The 22,214-nt window shown below is 39.2% G+C and overlaps 1 protein-coding gene across 1 annotated transcript; it reads right to left on the bottom strand.

Moving 5' to 3' along the window:
- Nucleotides 1-323: 323 nt before the first annotated feature.
- On the bottom strand, nt 324-21,933 carry abtb2a (ankyrin repeat and BTB (POZ) domain containing 2a). The gene is made up of 17 exons (XM_027136883.2): nt 20,862-21,933; nt 10,809-10,958; nt 7,824-8,031; nt 7,028-7,180; nt 6,776-6,941; nt 6,181-6,270; nt 5,956-6,057; nt 5,767-5,863; nt 5,545-5,677; nt 5,185-5,426; nt 4,436-4,614; nt 4,112-4,217; nt 2,493-2,595; nt 2,308-2,392; nt 2,139-2,207; nt 1,129-1,242; nt 324-1,030 (listed from the first exon to the last, which is right to left on the bottom strand). Exons 1-17 carry the CDS (start codon nt 21,712-21,714, stop codon nt 851-853), a joined length of 3,030 nt encoding a protein of 1,009 aa, XP_026992684.2. The 5' UTR covers nt 21,715-21,933; the 3' UTR covers nt 324-850.
- Between the last annotated feature and the right edge of the window lie 281 nt (nt 21,934-22,214).

Below are 22,214 nucleotides of genomic sequence, written 5' to 3'. Positions count from 1 at the left end.
TCTGAAAGACAAAGCCTCTTCTACATAAAACTCCCACAGAGACAAACCAAAGAAAATGCTAGAACTTTTTTCTAAGACTTTTGTCAGTTCCCATGCCTTCCACTGCCTATGTATAACATTGTATGTACAACTACATTGTGTGTAGTTATAACATGTTAATAACTAAAGAAAGAAAGAAAAAGCATAATAATAATAATAATAATAATAATAATAATAATAATAACAATAATAATAATAATAATAACAACAACAACAACAACAACAACAACAATAATAATAATAATAATAATAATAATAGCCAATAAATTAGTCTTTACAAATGGTCAAAATTTACCAGCGTAACAATTGTGTAATTTAATAAAAACAAGATATTTACATTATAGAATGCTACAAAAAATGTACAGGTTATAATACAGGGGTGTGAAAGTCAGGGCCCAATAGGAAATATTGAGAATATATGTTGTTAATAATAAATACAAAATTTAATATATGTCATTTTACTCTAACTGCTTTCTGACTATTCAGACGTCCTGTATTTTAATCACAAAGTATGTAATTCACATTTTGTCCACTAGAGGGCGCTGCTGTATGGAGAATCAGTTTTCTTCTTGTTTGTGTTCAATCGCATACGTTAACGCTTACTTCTGTAGGAATTTACTATAATGACTTTTAGCACTCTGTCCTGCAGTGCTTCAACATCATAGCTAAATGTTAAATGTCCACAAACCCTTGTATATTTGAGCTCTAATGCCCAAAATGCAATTCTAGTAAGTTGATCGATTCAGCTCTATTATGTAATGTTAGGTAAGAGACGGCCTGACTGTCCATGTGTCATATTATCCCATTCCTTTCACCCTGAGCTACTGAGGGAGCGAAGCCTGGAGATAAGCACATCTTGCAGGTCTTTCAGAACATTGCTGCACTTGGGGCCCAGCAGCAGTTCTTCAAAATCTTGTATCTGCAGCATGAAGAACATGTTCTGCAGGAAGAAGTTTTGGCAGAAGGCAGCCAGCTCCACCGCATCACTCGCCTGGTACAGAGAAACAATAAATGCCAAGCAAAAATGTCATTAATGTTGAGTCAGCGAGGTTTAACTAGCAGTTCATGGTTTGAGGTAAGTTTTCTCACCACAGCTGCATGGTAGATGGAAACAGCATTTTGGATGGTCATGTGCTCAGCACAGTGGAGCTCACACACCCTTTTCAGAGCACCGAGCTGGAAGGAGTCAGCCACTGGCAGGAGCTGGGAATGAAACAGATGCAATCACTACTTCATCTTTTTTATGTGTCTTTAAAATTCTGAGTAGTAATAATGCTGAGTAATGAAAATTAAATGAGATGTAGTTGTAACACAAGCTTTAATTTAACCTTCTGCTAATCAGAAGCAATAAAATTTGGCAGCTACTTATGGAAGTGCTACATTACATGCTGTACACTAATTTTGGTTTATTCTGCATGGTACACTAAAGTCCTGTTCAGTTATAATGTTATTAACAAAAAAAAATCTGTTTCTACAATTTTTTTTCTTAGATTGAAGAACAGAAACACTCTCAATATTGCGGAATCTGATTGATGACCTTTTTACGTTCCCCAGTTTAATATTGAGGAACATCCACAAAACAAGGTCCTGATATCACTTGTACTGATATAAACACTTGTTCCCTCATCAGCTTCATCAGCAAAATTATAATGCTGAGAAATTGCAAAGTTTGAAGCCATCTATCCTGAAAACGTCCCTGTCTCAGAAACATCATACAGTAGCTTTACTTTAACTTTGACTGTTCTTCTGAAAAATATGAAATAAATTGCACCATCAACAATTGTTTTTAAGCCTGTTCATGTAGAGTATCTGCCATACAGTTCCTTGTGAATGAGCTGTTAATATAAAAACAATTGCAAGAATGAATGCTTTAATATAAACCTTGCATCTGACCAATCAGAATCAAGAATACAGTGCTGAGGTATATAATTATTTTCATACATATTCCATTATATACCATTAAGAAAAATGATCAGCACCATCTGCCCAGTTTAACAACATTGTGGTATACAATAATTTTACACTTTCAGCGATTCATGTGAATCTCCGGTTCTCCACATGTAGCTTCGATCGATTTTGTATGCCGAATGTTCTCTCACCTCTAACATATCAGAGATGGCTGCATCTGAGTTCTCTGCTCCTCCACCATACAGGTGAGACATCAGCATCTGAAATACCAAATTTCAGTCTTTAGTAAACACGGAATTCTGTATTTACAGTAACGCTGTTTTGTTTATTGTCCGGGCTGCATTTTGCTTGTTGTGTCACCTGAAAAGTGCTGTGTTTGATGTCTGTGATCTCGATGATATGATCTGTGCCATTTGATTCCTTAATGCTGAGCAAATCTTTGAACCTTAGTTGGGAAATGAGCAGATTTTGAGTAAATAATATCATTATTGCTAGCAGGTATTGGTGTAAAGCTGAGATTGTTTTCGTCTGTGTTTTAGTCCTACCTCTGTGATGCAGACATGAGGAGCACTCGGTGCGCATAGAACAGCCTGCCTTCCACCAGGAACGTCACGTCTGACATCTCAGAGTTATTCAAGAAATGGATATCTGTTAGACAGGGAGACATGTAGCTTGAGATTTGTGATATTTACAAACTTCAGTGGCAAATAATGGAAATGATTCAAGCCTAAACTAAATTTTATTTATGTAGCACATTTAAAAACAAAGTGATCCACAAAACCCTGAAAAATCAGAACAAATGCAATCATTAGCAGAACAAATATCTCCCGTACTAAATGTTCCCTTTAATTCAGTTCCCAAACTATACCATAATTTAAGAGCAAATGCAGAGAATGCCAGAGACTTTCGCACAGACAGAAAGGTCAGCCAATAACATTTGATTTTTTTGACCTCAGAGGACTAAACGAAGTATAACTGCTTAAGACATGTAGAATATAATGTGGAGTCTGGTTATATAGCGCCTTCAGAACTAATAATAACATCTTAAAGTCAGTCCTGAACTGAAGCAACAGCAGAGCGATGATAACAAAGATCATTTATAGTACTAGATAAACAACAACAATTTTAAATTTTAAAATTTACATTTTTATGATGTGCCAATACTTAAGTAAAGCTATTTGAGACAATGTGAATTGTGAAACGCGCTATACAAATAAATTGGAATCGAAATAAATTTTCTCCTAAGTCTTTTCTCTCAGAAGCCTTGATGCAGTATTCCTCAGGAGCTATAAGCTATCCTAATGCTTCATATTTTATACTTCTGCGGAGAACAAAAAATTCGAGTTAACATCATTAAAGGGAGCTGCATTATTGGGAAAAACCTATGGTCAGAAAGTGCTGACTAATGTTCTATGAGAGCAGCTGTAACTATTAAGTGGTAGCTCAGTGTTTAAGGTGGTGGACTACTGCTTGGAAGGTTTTTAGTTCAAATCCCAGGCCACCAAGCTGCCACTCCTGGAACCCTAAACAAGGCCCTTAACCTTCAGTTTCTCAACTGTGTAAATGAGATAAATGTAAGTGGCTCTGGGCATTTAAGGGCATTTGCCATAAATATGCATACTGTATTATTGTGCTCGTTCTATGCTATTATTTCTATAGTCGGCTGACACAGGGACATGTATGCCAGATGCTCCAACATAAAACTGATTTAAAAAAATGCTGTGTAATTGTTCCTTTCTTGTGAGGTTTCTATGAGAAGAGATTGTTTTCAATGTGAGAACTTTGTACCAGTCGGAGGATTTCAACATGTAAAGAGAATGACTGTTTATAGCTGCTATAACACAAGTGATAATAGGAACTACTATGTTTCATGGAAGTTACACATCAAAAACCATAACTAGAAACTGATAAAATCTTTAACGATGCATTTCTTACTTACTATAAAAATGTATTCAGTGACAAATTGAGAAATAAAAAAGAAAAAGAAAATGGGGCGCATCATGTCACCCAGTCATTGACTGTTTTTCTGTAACAGCTCTTTTGCGTGTCATGTTGTTTACAGGTGTTTAATCCTCTGTGTAATATTTTAAAGGCAACGTCATTGAATGATGTTGGATCACATGCAGGAAGACTAAAACTGTGAGGGTGAGGTGTAGTGTCTTACCCAGCTGAGCTGCTGATGTATTCCTCAGTTCAGGAATAGGAGGCAGAGGAGCAGAACCGAAGCAGTGGCTGAACACACAACCCAGCTTCTCACGGATCTCCTTATTCTGGAGGGAAAACAAATATTTGGAAACTTAAGGCTGGCAAAGTTCATTATTCTAAACAGTGTTTGATTGAAGAGGAAAAAAGAGCTATTGTTCCTGTGAAGCCTAGGATTGTGTTTACCAGATTATCTGTAAACCCTTTCTACCAGAAGTGTGATTTAGGTCATAAACAGACTTAGGGTTAAAGACTTAAGGGTTGTTTGTTTGTTGGATTTGTATACCTTGGTGGTTGTGATGATGGAGAAGAGCAGTGGAAGGCCATCAGAGATCAGCTCCTCACAGTGTTTCTCCTCCCACAGAGAGCTGAAGTCGTTCATGAGGGAGAGAGTTAACTCCGTTCTGGACTGAAGCTGTGCAGTGTGCAGAGACTCCAGCCACATGTGTAGCCTCCATGGCACACCTGCAACAGACACACACACACAAACACACACACACACACACACACACACAGATGTCAAAACTACAGAATAAAAAAGTCGAAAAGCAGATAAAAATAATTTTAAATACCATACACGTGTTATGTATGAAGTAGTCTGGTATAGTTAACCTCTTTACTCTAACACTGTCTGTTTGTATTTCTGTTTATCTTTACAGTATGTCCATCTGTGTGTTTTTTGTCTGTCTAGCTGCTTATCATAGTGGGCTATCCTTTTTCCTGTCTAATCTATCCATTTATCACTTGTCTGTTTACATTTATGTATGTTTGTCTCTATCCATATTTATTCCCTGCATGCCTAATTATTGTCTGTCTGCCTGACTAAAAATCAGTCTATCTTGTAGACCTGTCTACCCATTTGTCTATATATCTACCAGTCTGTCTACATTTCTACCTATTTGCCTTTATGTCCACCAGTCTCACTACCAGTCTTCCTGCCTAATATCTATTTGTCTGTGTCTACTTCTCTATCCAACATTCTTAATGCCTTTCCCCCCTCTGCCTGTCTGTATGTAGACAGTTTCCTCAACATACCGAGTGCTCTGAGCTCCATGGTGACATCCAGGTAACCGTGCTCTGCGCTGTGAAGGCTGGCCTCCTGCAGAGCTCGGATTCGAGCCTTGGTGAGGGGCAGGACTACCCCGGCACCAGGAGTGGATACAGAGTGATGCTCTGGCCTCTGGACCTCTTCCACACCTTCAGCCAGAATCTCCTCCAGAGAAAGCACATCCTCCTGCAGCCGCTGGGGCTGGCTCAGTAACTTCCTCAGCACGTTCCTATAGCAGAGAATAGCATGAGAAACAGCAGAGCTTTATATACCAAGCCTGTTGCTAGTGTGTATGGGTGAATGCAGGGTAAGCTTAGACTCAAAATACTATGAATTCCAAATACTACCTGTGGCCATGTGCTGCAGCTTGACTGAAGCAGTTCATATCCTCATACAGTGATGTGAGCGAACTCCCGCTGTGCACACGGAACATGGGGTCAGCACCACGGGACAAGAGCAGGCTGACCATCTCATAGTTCCCTAAACATATGCAGAAGAAATAAATTGCACTGAAAAGCAATGAGACATTTTTAGCCAAATATGAATGCTCTAAGTGAGGCGTTTCACACCTGCAGCTGATGCCAGTTGGAGTGGTGTCTCAGCTGAGCCCTGGTGCCCGCTCTTGTGAGCATGGCCCTCCACGTCTGCCCCCATATCCAACAGGAGCTGAAATTCATAATGAACATGATCAACTTTTCTTTCACTAAAAATGAACGTATAAAGAGTATATTTTGAACACATGAGGATCTACAGCTCACCTGTACCACTGATAAATGTCCGTACAGCACGGCAAAGGTTAGTGCCACCCAGTGGCGACTGTCAGGGTGAACAGATGGGTGTTTAGGCGAGCAGCTAGGAACCTGCAGTGAAGGGCAAGAAGAAAGACTTTTTAAATAAAGTAATGTATACAATGTTCTGTTCTTATGAGTAACCATGTGATGTCAATACAGTAAGTACTCTCTACAGTAAGAATCATTCTTTACCCCTATATCCATATTAGCGCCGGCATGAATGAGCATGTGGACCAGAGCTTCATCTCCCGCTGAGCAGGCATACATCAGAGGAGTCATGCCCTAAACACACACACACACACACACACACACACACACACACACACACACACACACACACACACACACACACACACACACACACACACACACACACACACACAGGGTTAGTCAAATGTATTCATGTATTCTAAAATCAATAGCCTTTTTTAAAAATCCCACTCAATAGAGTTCATTAATAGTTTAGAATTTCTAGCTTTCTAAAAAAAAAGGCTTTACTTACAATCATCTCTTAAAGGTAAACATTGCTGAATTGTAGTTTTATTTTTTTACTTTTTTGATATTGTTGAGTTTCTCTTAATACAATAGACCAGTTGAAATAATTTATATAATTTCATATAATAATTAATATAAGTTTTGTTTTTGTTATTAAACTTTGAATTATTTTACTTTCCCTATATTTTAGGAAACTAACCCTAATAGTTTCATTAAGGCTGCAGATTGGGAAGTTAAAAAAGCTGTTTGTGAGAGGATTGTAAAGTTTGTTCTTTACATAGTTAGTTCCAACCTGATCATCCATGGTATCTACTCCATCAGGACCAAGCAGCTGGATGGCATGACCAATCAGATCTGTGCGTCCGCAGTTGAGCATACGGAAACCCAGGTCCAGGTTAAACTTGTCTAATGCAGACTTTGAGTCCAAACGCTTAAAGGAGCTGAAACAGCACTCTGGCCTAAAAAAGTTAAACAAATCAAATGAAGTGTGAATATTTAAATATTGTGGGGAAAAAAACATTTACAGGTGACGAATATTTCATACTTAAGCTGTCTGGGTTCACAGTCCAGTCCAGGCAGCAGCAGCCTGGCTGTCTGTCGCACATCATCGCTGTCCACTAATAAACTCCGCCGATGCTCTGCGTGGACCATCGCAACACGCATCCACTCCATCAGAGGGGGCAGTAAAGGGAACGGCCTATATGAAGAACACATTCTTCTATTTATTTAGCTCTCCGTATTTCTTATAGAGTAACCTTGGTCTGCTCATTCAACCATAAATATCTTACAGTGCTCTTCTTATTTTGGTGCTCACCAAGTAACTGCTGCTATGTAACTAAGCCAAAATGACATGATTGTCAGAAAAATGTGAATCGCCGTGTTGATTTTGCATTTCATCAAAGATCTATGGTTTCTTTTTCTTCCTAAAGCCAGCCAGCAAAGCAGCTACCATGGTGTACTGAAATTCAGTCTGATAGATTGCACCTGCTAAAGTCATTGGCTTTCACCAGCAAGAATAAACACAGACGTTTCCACATGCTCATTCTGTGACACAAAAAGATGCCATTACAATATTCTCACAGGAATGGAATTTCTATAAAAACAGAAAGCAGTATACTTAAAAAAACGTGATCGGAAAAGGTTAAAAACAAAAAAGTTTTATTGGCAGATCTAATTCCATAAAGAAATCAACTGGAAAAAATGTACAAGTAGCTCATTATTTATTTCATCAATTCATCCATTCATTCACTCATCCATTCATTCACTCATTCATTCATTCATTCATTCATAAGCAGAAGTGTTTTTCTGCTCTTCAGGTTACTTGCTGTACTGTAACACACCTCTCTTTGCTCAGGGCCATCCTGGGTGGCTCCAAGTTCGGGTTCTCCATTGACTCCATCTGTGGACTGCGCAGGAAATAGTAAAGTGTGTGCAGGGCATCAGGAGACCAGGAGAGTTGCTGCTTGTGGCTGGGACGCCCAGGACTGAGGACACATCCCCCTGAGAGCAGACGCTGCATGTGCCGCATGGCACGGGATACCAGGTCACCTAAAAACATCAAAACAGAAGGTTGGTTACCAAATGTGTGCTTGTGAGTAAACTGTGTCCTGACCCTAAAATAATAATAAGTCCCTTGTTATGGGTGAAAAAACAACCCTAAATGTTAACATTGCTATGTACTAAATGTTCCCACAAATGATTTGGAAAACAGGCATTTAAAAGGCTCTATAATCTTTCAGAGACGGATAAAAAATGTGCTTCTGAATGAGTCCATTTTCTCCACCTACACTCTTTTTGGCTTGTCTCTCAAGGATGAGCTCCAGGAGTTTCCATTAAAAAAAAGGTCCTTTTATAAATCTAGAAGCACTAATCAAGAATATTTGAGAAACATTTTTCTCAGAGTTAAAAGAAACTCCACATAGTCTAATAGAACAAGCAAATAGTCATTGGGTGTATTTTTTAATTGTTGTTGAAAACGATGGCTCTTGGAAAAACAGGTTAATTCTGAAACCTTGCCAATACTGACACAGAAGTGAAGTTAGTCCTCACTCTAATCCTCAAACACAAATTTCAAACCATCTATCAAATCTCAGTGAAACAAAGCTCTCTATACAGAATCTATATAGTTTGTGCATATACTGTAAGTGTAAGCATGCTGTAAATATACAGTACTGTAAGTGTAACATGTTGTTAAACCTGTTCTTCTAATATAATGCCAAAGCAGCTCATTTATTTCATCAGGTAACATCAGCAAACCTTCGCAATCTAAAAAAGTATTACAAATGCGTATCCATTACAGTGGTTATCATTGACTCATGGTACAGGTGGGAATGTGACCAAATATATAACGCTACGGAATCCTAAATCAATACTGCCAGCTATGTTTGTGTAGAAATCCATGCTTGTTTTATTCCCATAAAAAGGATGAGCAGAAGATAAACAGAGGAAGCCAGATATCCTCTCCTTATCATCTGGGTTCAGCATTAAAAAATCAGAAGCCAGAAGAAAAAGCAGTTACCACATGGAGAAAACATCACACCGAACAGAGGAAGCAAGCCACAGCAGCATGACACTGATCTAATAAACAGGGACTGATATTGTCTTTATAGAGATTGAGTTCCAGGATTTCGTGGTGTTTTAAGGAGGCCAAACTTTGGCCAGGCTTCAAATAAAAGTGGTGCTCTATAACTGGAAACCCATCTGCCTTGAGGTTGTGCCTCTCTGCACTTACTCCTTAATTACCATATCAAAACGAACACGGATGAATGATCTCTGATAGATCTACCACAAAGACCTGCTTTTCAGCCCTCATGGGCATTGGGTGTGGTGTTAATTTTGCAAGTTTGTCACAAACACAAGGCACAAAGGAGGCACTTTTCCTTCCTCGGGACCAAACAGAAGATGCTCTTGTAGCAGGAGCACAACTGATGGAGTGTTTCAGCTGCCTGAGGGCTGGACCGAGCAGCAACCAGGAGCACACGCTGCCCTGACCCTGAGCGGTGGGCTGGTAAATAAACACCCAGCCAACATCAGCTCAGCCACATGTTTTAGAGTAGAACAAGTCAAGCATGAGAAACAATACTAATGACACAAAGAAGCTTTTTAAAAAGACCATTCAGAAAAATAGCTGTTAACGTGCTAATAAACAGCACATGATGATCGTAAATAAAACAAGACTAAATATATTTCTTTATTCTTCATTGCTTGATGCTCTCCTTTCAGAAATGATCAGAAAATGGAAAAACTGATTGTTTCATTTAGTCAACTCATATTTCTCCTTTAAAACTGCATCATTCTTCACTAAATGAAAATGATGTGCGAACTGCATATTTGTGTTTTTTCATTTGATAAGAAAATCTCTCAGTTAGCTTCAACTCATATGTTTCACTTAAAAAAGCGTTCCCTAATTAGAAATGTGCACTGATCAGAGCTTTATAGCAGATATTTGATAGTTGACTTTATGCCTTATTTTAGAGATTAGTTCATCTAAAATGCATTTAATTGAAGAATTGTTGGCACCTTGAACATAAAGATTTTAATGCATAAAATAAACGTTAAACATATCTTTATACATTGTATGACCAAAAGTATGTGGACTCAAAATTATTACATCTACAGTATATGTGGGTCTTGTTTGTAGCACACAACTGTCTATATAGCATTAAGTGTTTCTTTCTTCTGGAGTTAGTCCAAACCAATTCCAGCCTGACAAAGGCTAAGAGCACAGAACCCTGACATGAACTACATTGAACATCTTTGAGATGAACTGAAATGACAGCTGTGCACCAGGACTTCTTTTTTCACATCAGTGCCCTAACTCTTACACTCTCAAATCATCAGCCATGATCCAAAATCTAGTACAAAACCTTCCTAGATGAGTAGAGACTGTTATAGCAGCAAAGCAGGAAATCTCACAAACATACAGTATGAGGGAATAAATAGACATTACATTATACAACAATTAAAAACTATTTAAAATACCTAGGACTATAATAAAGAGGTTTTGAAAGTCTGGGTTGGCTTAAAATGGACCTTATACACAACCTACACTGATTCATTTTAATGAAAAGCAATCATTTTTAAACATTTTGGAAAGTATTTTATAGGATCAATTATAATAGTTTACCATGTTAAAGAATCTAAAAAGAAACATGGATGGATTTCTACGTCATGCTTGGGTAAGATTCCTTTAACATAGCTACTGATGAACAAAATATGAATCCACAATAACACCAGAACTTCATATGTGGATCTTGCGTAGGAATTTTTTGAGGATTTATGTATTGTATTCTTGTCTTCTTGTAGGTTAGGGAAGTCGTACTCACTGAGCTCTGAGATGCTTCCCACACATGTGGCCAGCAAAGCCTGCTCCAGCGTCCGGACCTCCATCTGAACACACGTTCCCTGTCTGCCCTCCGAGCCTGGAGCGTGACCCTCTGCATATGGGCTGAAGTGGGCTGGCAAGGAGAGTTCACCTACACATAGAAACCACAATCAGATATGAGAAAAACACTATGGAAATAAAACTGCTGGTGAAGAGGAACACCCGTACTTAAGGTCTAATTATTTCTCATTCAAGCAAGCAAGATAGGAATGGCATAAAAGGCACAGCCCAAGATGGCGCTGAATCAGATACCATGCATTTATAAATACAATGCCCTAAAACCTTATCATCGGTTCCATGATGGTGCAAAGCCGATAGCACTAGTTTTTAGGTATGAAGTTATTACCGGTTAACGAAGCGAGCCAGTGTGCCATTAGAGTAAGAAGTCACAACTTCATGTTGACTTACACTCTATTAGAGATAAGGAGAGGAAGAACTTTGAATTCTAGCTGCAATTTTCTTTACAAGATTCCCTCAGGGATTGTGAACACAGTGCGCAGTCTACTCCCACATCATCCCTTCTTCTTCTCATTAAAGTTATTAGTTATACAGGCAATAGATTCATGCAATCTCATGCAATAGATTAAGGCTGTAAGATAATCATTTAAAACGCTGCTAGAGTTCTTCAAACTATAACCTTTGAAAAGAATCTTCAGAAAAATAAATGTGTTTAATAAACATGATGTGTTATCTGTTTGTTGTGTTCATTGGTTGTCTCAGTTTTCTGTGCAAATGTCTTAAATGGTCAATGGTATTTACCTTAAATAGGCTCCAGCTACATTTACAAAAAAATAATAAATAATGAACAGTAATTAATCTAATTGATCAATTAATGAACTGCAAATATTCAGTTATTATGGCTTTTGTGCAGATGATGATTATAGACTAAACCGCTGAATAAACCGCACACAACTGGTTTAGCTGGAACGGTTTGACTTTAATGAAACCTGCTAAAGGCTTTAGAAAAAAAACTGATCTCAACATTTAACTGACTACAGTAAAGTATTAAAACAGATTTAATTAAAAAACATCCTGTTTTTATCCTTTCCCATGATGGAGACCAGCTACTCCTCTTAGGAACTCTGCAGTTCTCCTGATTCTCACTCGAGCGCTAATAAAATCATGAATGCGAGGCTGAACTGAATGGCAGATGATTGCATCTAGAATAACATCCATGTCTACCTCTACTTTCTTACAAGCTGCAGGGGATATAAAGCATAGTTTGAACAAAACAATAAGAAGAGCTCAAGCTTGTCTCCGATTTATAAATGATGTTTAGCTCTAAGTAAGATAGAAGGCTTTGGGGATTCTTCTTTTCCACATGATTCGAAATCCATCCCTTTTTCCTGGGAACTCTCGTTCAGTAGGTATTAAAAAAGGATCAAACTGGGATAAAGGAATGGATTTATTTTTAAATTAAAGTAAACGATTGACCATCCTCCCAAGCATGTGCACTCATACTGTACATTCAAGTATTCGTTCACATGCTAGGTATGGTGAGAGCACTTTTATCCAGATGCTGGGCATTTGATATATTTTGGTCACTATTATGAATGCAGTCCAGTTGAAAATATTTCCTTAGGAGGAAGTGAGAAACACAAAATAAACCGTGTGGAAAATTTATGCAGGACTGTGTAGTGTGAGCAGAAAATGCTTATTTCAGCATGTGGTGACTGACGAATCAGTACGATAAGGCAGACTCAGATGCTAAAAATATGACCTGTATTAAACTCAGTCTGATGATAAATGTACAGTCAGAAATACAGGAAGAGCAGAAGAACAAAAACAGGGAGAAAAAGTCCCCCTGAAATATAATACAATCTATAAAATCTGCCTGGCTCGCTTTAAACATTAGGATACATTTAAGAATGAAAGCCAAAGCTGACTTTAATTCTGAGACCGCAACGTGCTTCAGAGTGCCTTCACTTCACATGTGCTTCATATCATGACCATTAGCTCACAGCCCAACTTTTAAATATATAGTATAAATGCATCATATAGCCTAGTCTATACACATGCAAAGGTCAGATGGGTTTTTGTGAGCCACAGGGTGTGTTGTACAGCTGGGCACGTGGTAAACCCGTCGACTCGAACCCCTCAATCCACACCCATCCTTCACTTGCACATCCAACCCAGTGGCTTTCCCATGACCAGCCATCCCTGCACTGGCAGCCCTGAGGCTAACATGTGCGTCATAAACAGCCACACACACACACCCAAACGCACACAGAGACACATGCACGCATGTCTGGTTTCGTCATAGTGGATTGAGGGAACGGGAAATGCATGTGCTCTGCCACTGTGAGAAGGGATAAGGAGGACTGAGGTTGAACTTGGCAAGCTGTTACACTTAGAACTACAAATCACACTGACCACTTATGGGAGGCTGGGAAATCTGTATTAGTGCAGTGGGTCAAATCAAGGCTAGTACTACTAAGCCCAGACAAGGACAGGTATTAAAACCGTAGTACCGCAAAACCGTGTAATACAGTACATATTCAATTATGGAAGCAAGGATTAGAAAGTTGTTTTGGCTAAATAATTCAGCTAGCTTCTGTTTTCTTCTTTATGAGAAATCACTGTACTCTGATTCATTCTTTTCACTGGTGGTACATTAGAATACAAAACCACACTGATATGTCATACTGTCTATTAGGTTGCATACAGTTATTTTGTTATTGAAAGTCTAGCTGGTTTTCCCACCACAGAAAGGACAGAAAAGAAGAGAAAATGAGGCTTTTTTTTTATAGCTGTTATAACTTACATGATAACAGGAAATTACTCAGCTCATGTACAAACCACAACTCGAAAGGGTTAAAAACCTTTGGCAATGTCACATCAGGCCTCATGACACCACCCTGTAATGGATTATGTTCCTATAACCACATGCCCAATCATGTTTTAGTCCTTATTTAAGTTCTCAAACCATGATGTGCAAACTAGCCAGAGCCATTATTGTGACAAACTGTTGATTAATGTCAATCAGAGCACACATATCCCCTTTACCGCACATATATTCTACAGCACCAGCAAAAGACAAAAAGCAGCTTGGCCAAAATCACAGCCTGAAAGTTGCATATCATTATTTAATTATTAAAGTCTTTCTAAATTATTAAAGTGTTTCTAATACTGTCAGGTCTACTGAGACTTTCGAATCAATTGCCAACATGCATTGCAGTGTACAAACAAGGCCACACAGGAGTCTCACATCCATAGTCACCGGATGTTTGATCACACACACACACACACACACACACACACACACACACACACACACACACACACACACACACACACACACACACACACACACACACACACACACACACACACACACACACACCGCACACCGCACCACAAGGCACCAAATCCGCCCCAACTGCTCCCCGGGCGCCGCAGTATAAATGGTCACTGCTCCGGGTGTGTGTTCACGGTGTGTGTGTTCACTGCTGTGTGTGTGCACTTTGGATGGGTTAAATGCAGAGAACGAATTCTCAGTATGGGTCACCGTACTTAGCTGTATGTCATTTCACTATTCACTATTCACACACACAGATATACACAGACACACACAGATACACACACACACAGACACACACACACACAGACACACACACAGACACAGACACACACCCACACACACAGATACAGACACACACACACACACACACACACACACACAGATACACACTGCTCACCGAGCCTTTGTATAGGTGTTGCTCAACTAAGATTTCCCTGTTATTTTAAAATAGGTGAGGCAGTAATACAGTTCTTGTGTTACTGCCTCACCGAGTTTGTCATGTTTGCTGAATGCCTGACCTGATCCTGTCCTGAAGATTCTGAGTTTAACTGAACATTCAATTGTTTGCTTACCGTTTTTTTAGAAAACATCTCTACCTTCATCTGCGTCTCGGTCTCCATCTTGTGACAGTTGACCATCAGATACACTTTAAGGAAAATTGAGCTATAATTTACAATGTAACATAAATGTGACATTTCTCTTATTTCATTAATAACCTTTACCATGCATTCATACTTAAATATGTAAAACAATCAAGTTCTTTCAAAACTACTGTTAGGGGAAATTAAACTCTTTTTACATTTTCCAAGACTATCTATATCTATTAAACCTTGGGATAAAACCTAGTCTAAATGCTTATGCTTTCTTACATTACTGGTTGAACCCACTTCAGGCTGGAGCTCCACACAAGGTTCTAACTCTGTTCACTTACACAGCTGTAATAAGATTCAAAGAATCATTTTGACCCATTTTCAATAAGAGCGCATGCCTGCACGCAGGGTTTAATTTGAATTTCAGGTCTTGTAAAAGAGCTTACTATTTACTGACCAATGTCTGAAAGAAACTTCAGTCAAAGCCCAAAACGCAGCCACCCTCATTTGCCTAAATTTGAGTGATTAACCTATTTCCCTCTCTTAAGCAGCATGGTGTGAAAACAGTAAACCAGTCAGAGACTAGCACCGTGGTACAACTGTGCATTCTGAGCAAGGCACAATGGTGCGAGTGTGCTACACAGGTAGGCTCAATCAGCCCTTGTGTTGCATACTGATGTTTTTAAACCGTTCTGGGAATATGTACATGTAGGCTGGCTTGCTTACTCTGAAACACCAAGGGGAAAGAAATGAAGCTTGGATGGGTTTGTATGACTATGTATGCACGCAAGCTTGCACCTCTCTTAAGAATCAACCAAATGACTGAGTTTAATGGATTTTCTTAAACAGTGGAAAAGCTTTACAAATTCAACCAAGATGTATAAAGACTCCACAAGACTCTACATACACACCAAAACATGGAATAAAAGCTTACATTTGAACTGCTGGAACAGTCGCTACAACATAAGGGGAATTCATTATTGTTGTAAATTGATAGAATTCATTCAAATTCCTCTTCTGCTTTAAACATGAAAGAATCAGCTGCCTTATCATATTTGCTTAATAAACCATGTACATGCAGTATCCATATATTCACCTCTGAAATATAATCTTTATGAACTTCAGCTGATTTTCTTTCTTTTTTAATGCTGCTCTAATTTACTTTACCACACTGCTGTCAATTCTTAAACCTGGTTGGTTAAAGGTTTTGATTTCTTTTAAAATAACAGCATCTCTGACGATGGTGTAATACAAACAAAACCTTTACATAAATATGCTTTATCTACAAACTGAATAAAATAATTCATAGGGACTTGTATGGCAGACACACCACATAATGACAGGTAGGTACTGTAGTTTAATATCTGAGCTATCTGAAAATTGGATTTCCTGGATAAGCAGAAAGCAGACTCGTTCCCTAATGATAATATAATTTCTCAGACACCATCCATCATACTTTGACCAGCTAACAGTGCAGTCACTGAGAGATGGTTAAACTTAATTAAGTGTGTCAGTTTGAAATATTAATCAAAGCTCGGCCACTTGCTAAGCACAGTGTTAAAGAGAGATGACATCTGGCCATTAGTTCTCCAGAGGAACCTCAGAGGCAGCGTAAATGAATATTACAAAATAAATAATATGACAAGTATTGATTATGATACATGTCCCAGATTAAAGACTATTTTATATTCTAATAAATATAGATAAATTCTGATATTCAGGTTAAGAGGGGGGAAAAAACAAAATTTCCAGAGGTGTGTGATTTGCATTTAATTCAATTTTGTTCAGGGACCAGTCCTGCTGACACACCTGTTGTTACTCACACCGTTTGAGGCAAAGTTCTAACCTGAACACTGTTCACAAAGCAGCGACTAATCATAGGTCTCTGACCACCCGCTGTCATCTAACTGATTTCATTTGCTATATGATTAATTGTCAAGTGTGGGGCAGAGATTTAACAAAAAAAAATAAAAAAGGCTGGCTACATTTCAGCAAACATCTGGGTGGTACTGTTTCCCCATCAATGACTGATTAACACCATGTTTAACTTTTATTAGTTGTTTATTAGGCCTAGAGGAAGCCACTTAAGTGTTATTCCCACATGAGTGCTCAGAGAGAGTTGTGTGTGTGACTCACTGCTTGTATGAAATGTTTAAAGGTGTTGGTGGCTTTCAGTGTTTATGACGTACCTGTGGTTTGGTCTTAGCACTCATGAGTAATGAGGTATAAAATCCAAAGGCCACAAAGTATGGTATTATTTTTGGGAGATCAGGAATGGAATTAATGAGCTGTTAATATGCTGTTTCATTATTAATGAGCTGGTTGTAGAACCTTGAATCTGAGTCTTTTGACACAAAGTTAGTAACACTTAGGGGAAGGCTTTTTTGCTGTTCCAATAGACACTACAACTCATCATGATGAATAATGTGGCTCAAGGTCTCCAGAGTAGAGAACAACTACAATTGTGCAGAGCAGTACATCTCGAGCCTACAGTCTATCACCCGTGCACTAGAGCCATGTAATAAAAGTGTCTTCTGTGATTTAATTACATTTTTTGGTGTACTTATGTTACAGTGTTGGAACTTTTAACTATTATTAAAGATGCTATAATGCAATAACAATACTTAATCTTAGTTATAATAGCCATTCATCCATTCATCCATCCATCTTCTACGGCTTATCCGTATAAATGGCTGGCCAAGTGGCTTAAACCACAACTTTTAATAAAACTAGAAACTATGGTGAAAGGAATTTGTTTTTATGTACATTTCTGACACAGTTTGGTGTTCTTGGGAAGGAAATAACACTCTAATAGCTACATAGTACAGTATATTTGCTAATATAATATATTTGATAATTCAATAATTACATATTTTTAAGAAATAGATCTGTGCTATCTACATAATTTATACACTTTTTGGCAAGGATCCAAGGCTGCAGAAACTTTGAGAACCCTTGAAAGCTAGAAAGCTCCTTGGGGTAAGTGTCACTAAGGACAAATGCCAAACGTGACACTTCAAAATATCCATGTAACAGCTGAGTTAGCATATAAATGTGTAGATGTACACCTTAGAATAAAAGTGTGACAGATTCCTGGGTAGTGGATACATAAACATAAAGACGTGCCACATCTATAAACTCAAAGCCTATATTTAGGCTTGATCACACCTCTCTGAACCAGGTGGCATTTGTTTCCAGGCCTGTATGTAGAGAGGTGAGGAAGGTCAGTGGCAGGAAGACCAGCTGTCACTGCAAACTGCCTCTTCCTCACCCTGCTCAGTCTGCAACATTTGCTTAGGTCAGCTGGTACCGGGTACAAACAAAGCCTTGTATAAAGCCTTGCACAGTGGCTTTAGAAAACATTCTGAGCACAATGATACCAGTAATAGCTTATTTCAGAAAAACAATGTTCAAGAATCTGTAGCTGCTAATACTCACTAATCCAATCCTAATAACTGCAGCTTACATATTAAAATGGTCTTCAAAAAAAAAAAAAACAACAAAAAAAAAACATATTAAATGCATACATTTAGGCATCTAAACTGCCCAGGCTTTGGAAATGCTACAAATTCAAATAAACTGGTCTGTCTTTATGAAGGTAATTAAACAGGGATGACTGGAAGGATGAACACTCGGACAAATCTCTGTTTCATACTACTATAACTCTGGTTCCCACCATAAAGCCAGTTAGACCAACAAGCCCACCTCACCTGCAACCCCAAATTTTCCCTACTCTATTGCAAATATCCGGTCACCAATCACTGTCAAGCTCACAGAGCCTCACTGTTTACTTACGAGGATCACAACTTCCCTTAGTCCAGACAAAAACAGCTAGATATCAGCCGCAGGGCATGCTTATTCACTCTGGGGTTTCCACTCAACATTGCTGATATCATCTGCACTTTTGAGGTTCTGGTGTGGTCTTGTCACGGTTATGATTGTTAATGAACTTTTCCGACAATTAGACATGGAGACGCTGGTTTTGTCCATTTTACTCTGCAATTACTTTCCAGTCATCACTTTGTAGCAAACAGAAGCAACTGATTTACATCTAGAATGGTACGCAGTTGAAAGGAATTAAACTTGACTAATGAGATAAACAGAAGGCTCTAGCCTTCCAGTGGTTTTATGAAATATCTTTATGAAGCCTCACCCTTAGTCGATCCTTCGATTTTGAGGGAAATCCTTGTTTTTATATTCATATTTGACATGCTTCCAGTTTTTGGTGGGTTTAATATAGTTTCAGCTGAGACCTATCAGAATTTCAAAGACTTACCCAATATAACCATATACCGTAAATCTATGCTGTTGCAGTGAAAAGATCTAAGCACTTCTAGTTTAAAAACTCAAAGCACAAAGCCACCAATCCAGAACTGCTGAAAAAGCACATAAACTGGCCAGGATTAGCTCTAGGTTTACTGATCAAGGTTTAGTAATTGTGGAAGTCAGTAATAGAAGGACACAGAATGGAAAAGAAGTCTATAACAAACTTTACAAGCTATAACAAGCAGACAATCTCTCTGACCTTCCTTCTGTTAATGTGGACATTATTGCTCGAATAATAGAATTAACGAGTTGCTAAAAAATCCAAATGGATATTGACTGCTGAAAATAAATGAATGAAAAAGACTGTAGAATATCTCACACAATAGAAAATGGGGCCATTCTGTTACAGGAGTCGAGGAGGTCACTTAGTCTTAAAGACTTCCAGATGTGGGTCTGTTCAGTGTATGAGAGATCTGCTTGTGTATGGAAGTGAGTGTGCCAATCGTGAGCATGCATGTCTCAATCTGTTCTCCATAAGCAGTGGTAGCTCCACTCCCCTAGTCACTAATCACCCACAAACAGATGCCAGGAATTGATATGTTTGTCCATACAGTATGCATAGCAAAAAAATTCAATGTGTGAAAGTCAAACACATTTGAGGTGTGAGGATTCAGGTGTGAAGTGCACCATAATATACAGATTCGTTGTTGTTTTTTTTTAATGGATTCTAAACCAATCAAAATATCAAGTGCCCACATGATTTTTTGCTTTTGAACAGATATGATATTTAGCTTTACCTCTGGAATAAATGAATGAGGAAGTAAATGTCAGGAAAAAATTTTGCCCAACCGACCTGTCATATTCGATCACACTGAGAGCAAGTGTAAGTAATTCGATTAGGCAAAAAATTCTCCTTGGAGGGTCATCGAAACTACATTCAATTCCCCCAGACCTCGAGAGTGCTCATTAATATTTCACAGTTTCAAAGCAATATTCTCTGTTACAGGTGCAATGTTTAACAGCAACACGTCCACATGCATATCTCCCCAATTCCCCTCACCTGAGCTGTATTGCATCATGTTTTCTTGTTAATCACTGAGATGCAGAGCAATTCTGCACAGCCGGTCTGTTACAAACCCAGTTCAAATGCTGCTACAACCCAGAGTAGAGAGAGAAAATTGTGATGGCTTTTCATTCCCTTGTACTCTGGCCTCTTTCACTCATTGCTTACTTTGCCATCCATGTACAGCTTGGCACAGAAATCACAGGACTGAACAATGGGCTTTTGTTTCCTTGTGCCTGGTTCAGTGAATGTATAAATGTAAGATATAACATTACTGAGTGAAGCTCATCTTTTACTAAACTCAGCATTTCAGTCATCTCTACAACACATCATAGGGTTGCCAATTATAGGATATTGTTCATGCTCAGATCATAATCACTGACATTGATGACAATGACAGTGGCTACTGGTCATGGTATTGTGTGTTAAATTCATCAAACTGTCCAAGCTATCCATCAACTAAGTATATTTATAGTCAACAGTCAATGGTTAGAAACTCATCATACACTCATAATAACATGGATGGAATAACTGATGAAATATCTATAAACTGTTCCGTGCATAAAGAATATAATGTCATTTAATCTTCACTTGTTTCGTATGAAGAACTTTAACATTAAGCTTTAACATTAAACGTTCTTGATAAAAAAAGAAAAAAGAAGAACAACATGAATATCATGTCTAAAGTAACAACGATTTTCACACTCAATGCAAATAAACCACGATAGGTGAAACATTGCAATGAGCTATTTATTGCGCTATTTTTCGCCTCACCATTGGCGTTTTTCCCGCAGATCAGATGTTCATAGGTCTGCAAGAGCCCATAGAGCTCAGGGTCGCCGTTCACTGCTGCTTCCAGAGCGTCTGCAGGCACTGGACACCCGAAACAACCCGCGTCACACAATGTCAGCACCCTGGCACCGATCTCCTCCGTGAGAGTCTCCATGCACGAGGCCAGGCAAATGGCTGCGTGCTCGTGGACGCGCACCGACACCCGAGTGTCCACCATCCAGCGAAAGAAGCGACCCACGGACAGGATGAGACCGCACCGCGATGACTTGCTCCTGCGCAGCAATTCTCCTGTACTCATACTGTATAGGGACATGGCGCGCGCTGCGGATGAGATGCACGCGTCGGCGAGCGGCCAGCTGAGCACGATACGTGCGGCGCTCTGCACCTCGTAGCGCGTACACCTGCAGCGCAGAACACTCAGCCTCTGCGCCTCGCGCGCCACACGCAACAAGGCACGGCGCAGCAGCTTGGACACAGCGCGCACGATGTCGAGCGTAAAAGGCGAGGGCTTGCGTTCTCCGGAAACTTTACGCAGCACGGAATCCACCTCGTCATCTGTCCAGGGAAATTCTTCAAGGTCTGTCAAACGCGGGCATCTGGAGAAGATGTCCTCCGGGTCTTCCGGTACTGTGTTCACGGAGTCCCAGCTATCGTTACGGCTGTTAGTGGAGGCTGAGCGGCGGCACCGGTTTGCCCGGTAAACCGCGGAGGTAAGCTGAGAATTGGACTTGCAGGATGAGAGGCTGAGGGAGTGATATGAGTCTCCCGCACCGTATCCAGAATCCAACGTCAAATCCTCCAAAGTCTTCAGATTCATACTGCTTAAGGCGGCCATTCCGGTTCAGCTGATCGATAGGTGTTCCTGGTTAACGTGTATCCATGTGCTTTCCGTGATACAGCTGTGTGCACGCGCTGAGAACTTTTGGGGAAAGTCACAGTGAAGCAACAGCTGAAAGTTTGTTGCCTAAAAGTCAGCTGAGAGCTCTCTTTCAGCCAATCAGACGTTTCATTTCTCTCAGCCAATCAGACACAAACAAGCGAGGCGACTAACCAATCGTTGCGTCATAAAAATAATATAATTTACATAAATCTACATTTTAATTCTTATGGCAGAGACACAGTCTTGTACACAATTCTTTTCTAGACTCATAAGGTGTAGAAAAAATTATATTTTCGGAAAATTAATTGACAAAGACAACTGCAGTTAAATGCATGAAGAAGAATGGAAGACTTTAAACTGCAGATAATATGATGGAATATGAGCTGTAAGATTCCACTGTGGATCATAATGTTTGTGCACATGCGGCCGAAAAATACAGGTGTACGATACCATGG

This window comes from Tachysurus fulvidraco, chromosome 1, assembly GCF_022655615.1.
Source record: "Tachysurus fulvidraco isolate hzauxx_2018 chromosome 1, HZAU_PFXX_2.0, whole genome shotgun sequence".
Classification (NCBI taxonomy): domain Eukaryota; kingdom Metazoa; phylum Chordata; class Actinopteri; order Siluriformes; family Bagridae; genus Tachysurus; species Tachysurus fulvidraco.
This window is presented reverse-complemented; position numbering and strand designations above follow the sequence as displayed.

Bases quoted from the DNA above. Each gene is read 5' to 3' on its own strand.
- abtb2a (XM_027136883.2), bottom strand. From the start codon at position 21,714: ATGGCCGCCTTAAGCAGTATGAATCTGAAGACTTTGGAGGATTTGACG. The intron at 6,942-7,027 runs GTATGAAATATT...TAACTTTTTTAG, and splicing joins TGTGAACCCAGACAGCTTAA to GCCAGAGTGCTGTTTCAGCT. The intron at 2,393-2,492 runs GTAGGACTAAAA...TTCCCAACTAAG, and splicing joins CTCATGTCTGCATCACAGAG to GTTCAAAGATTTGCTCAGCA.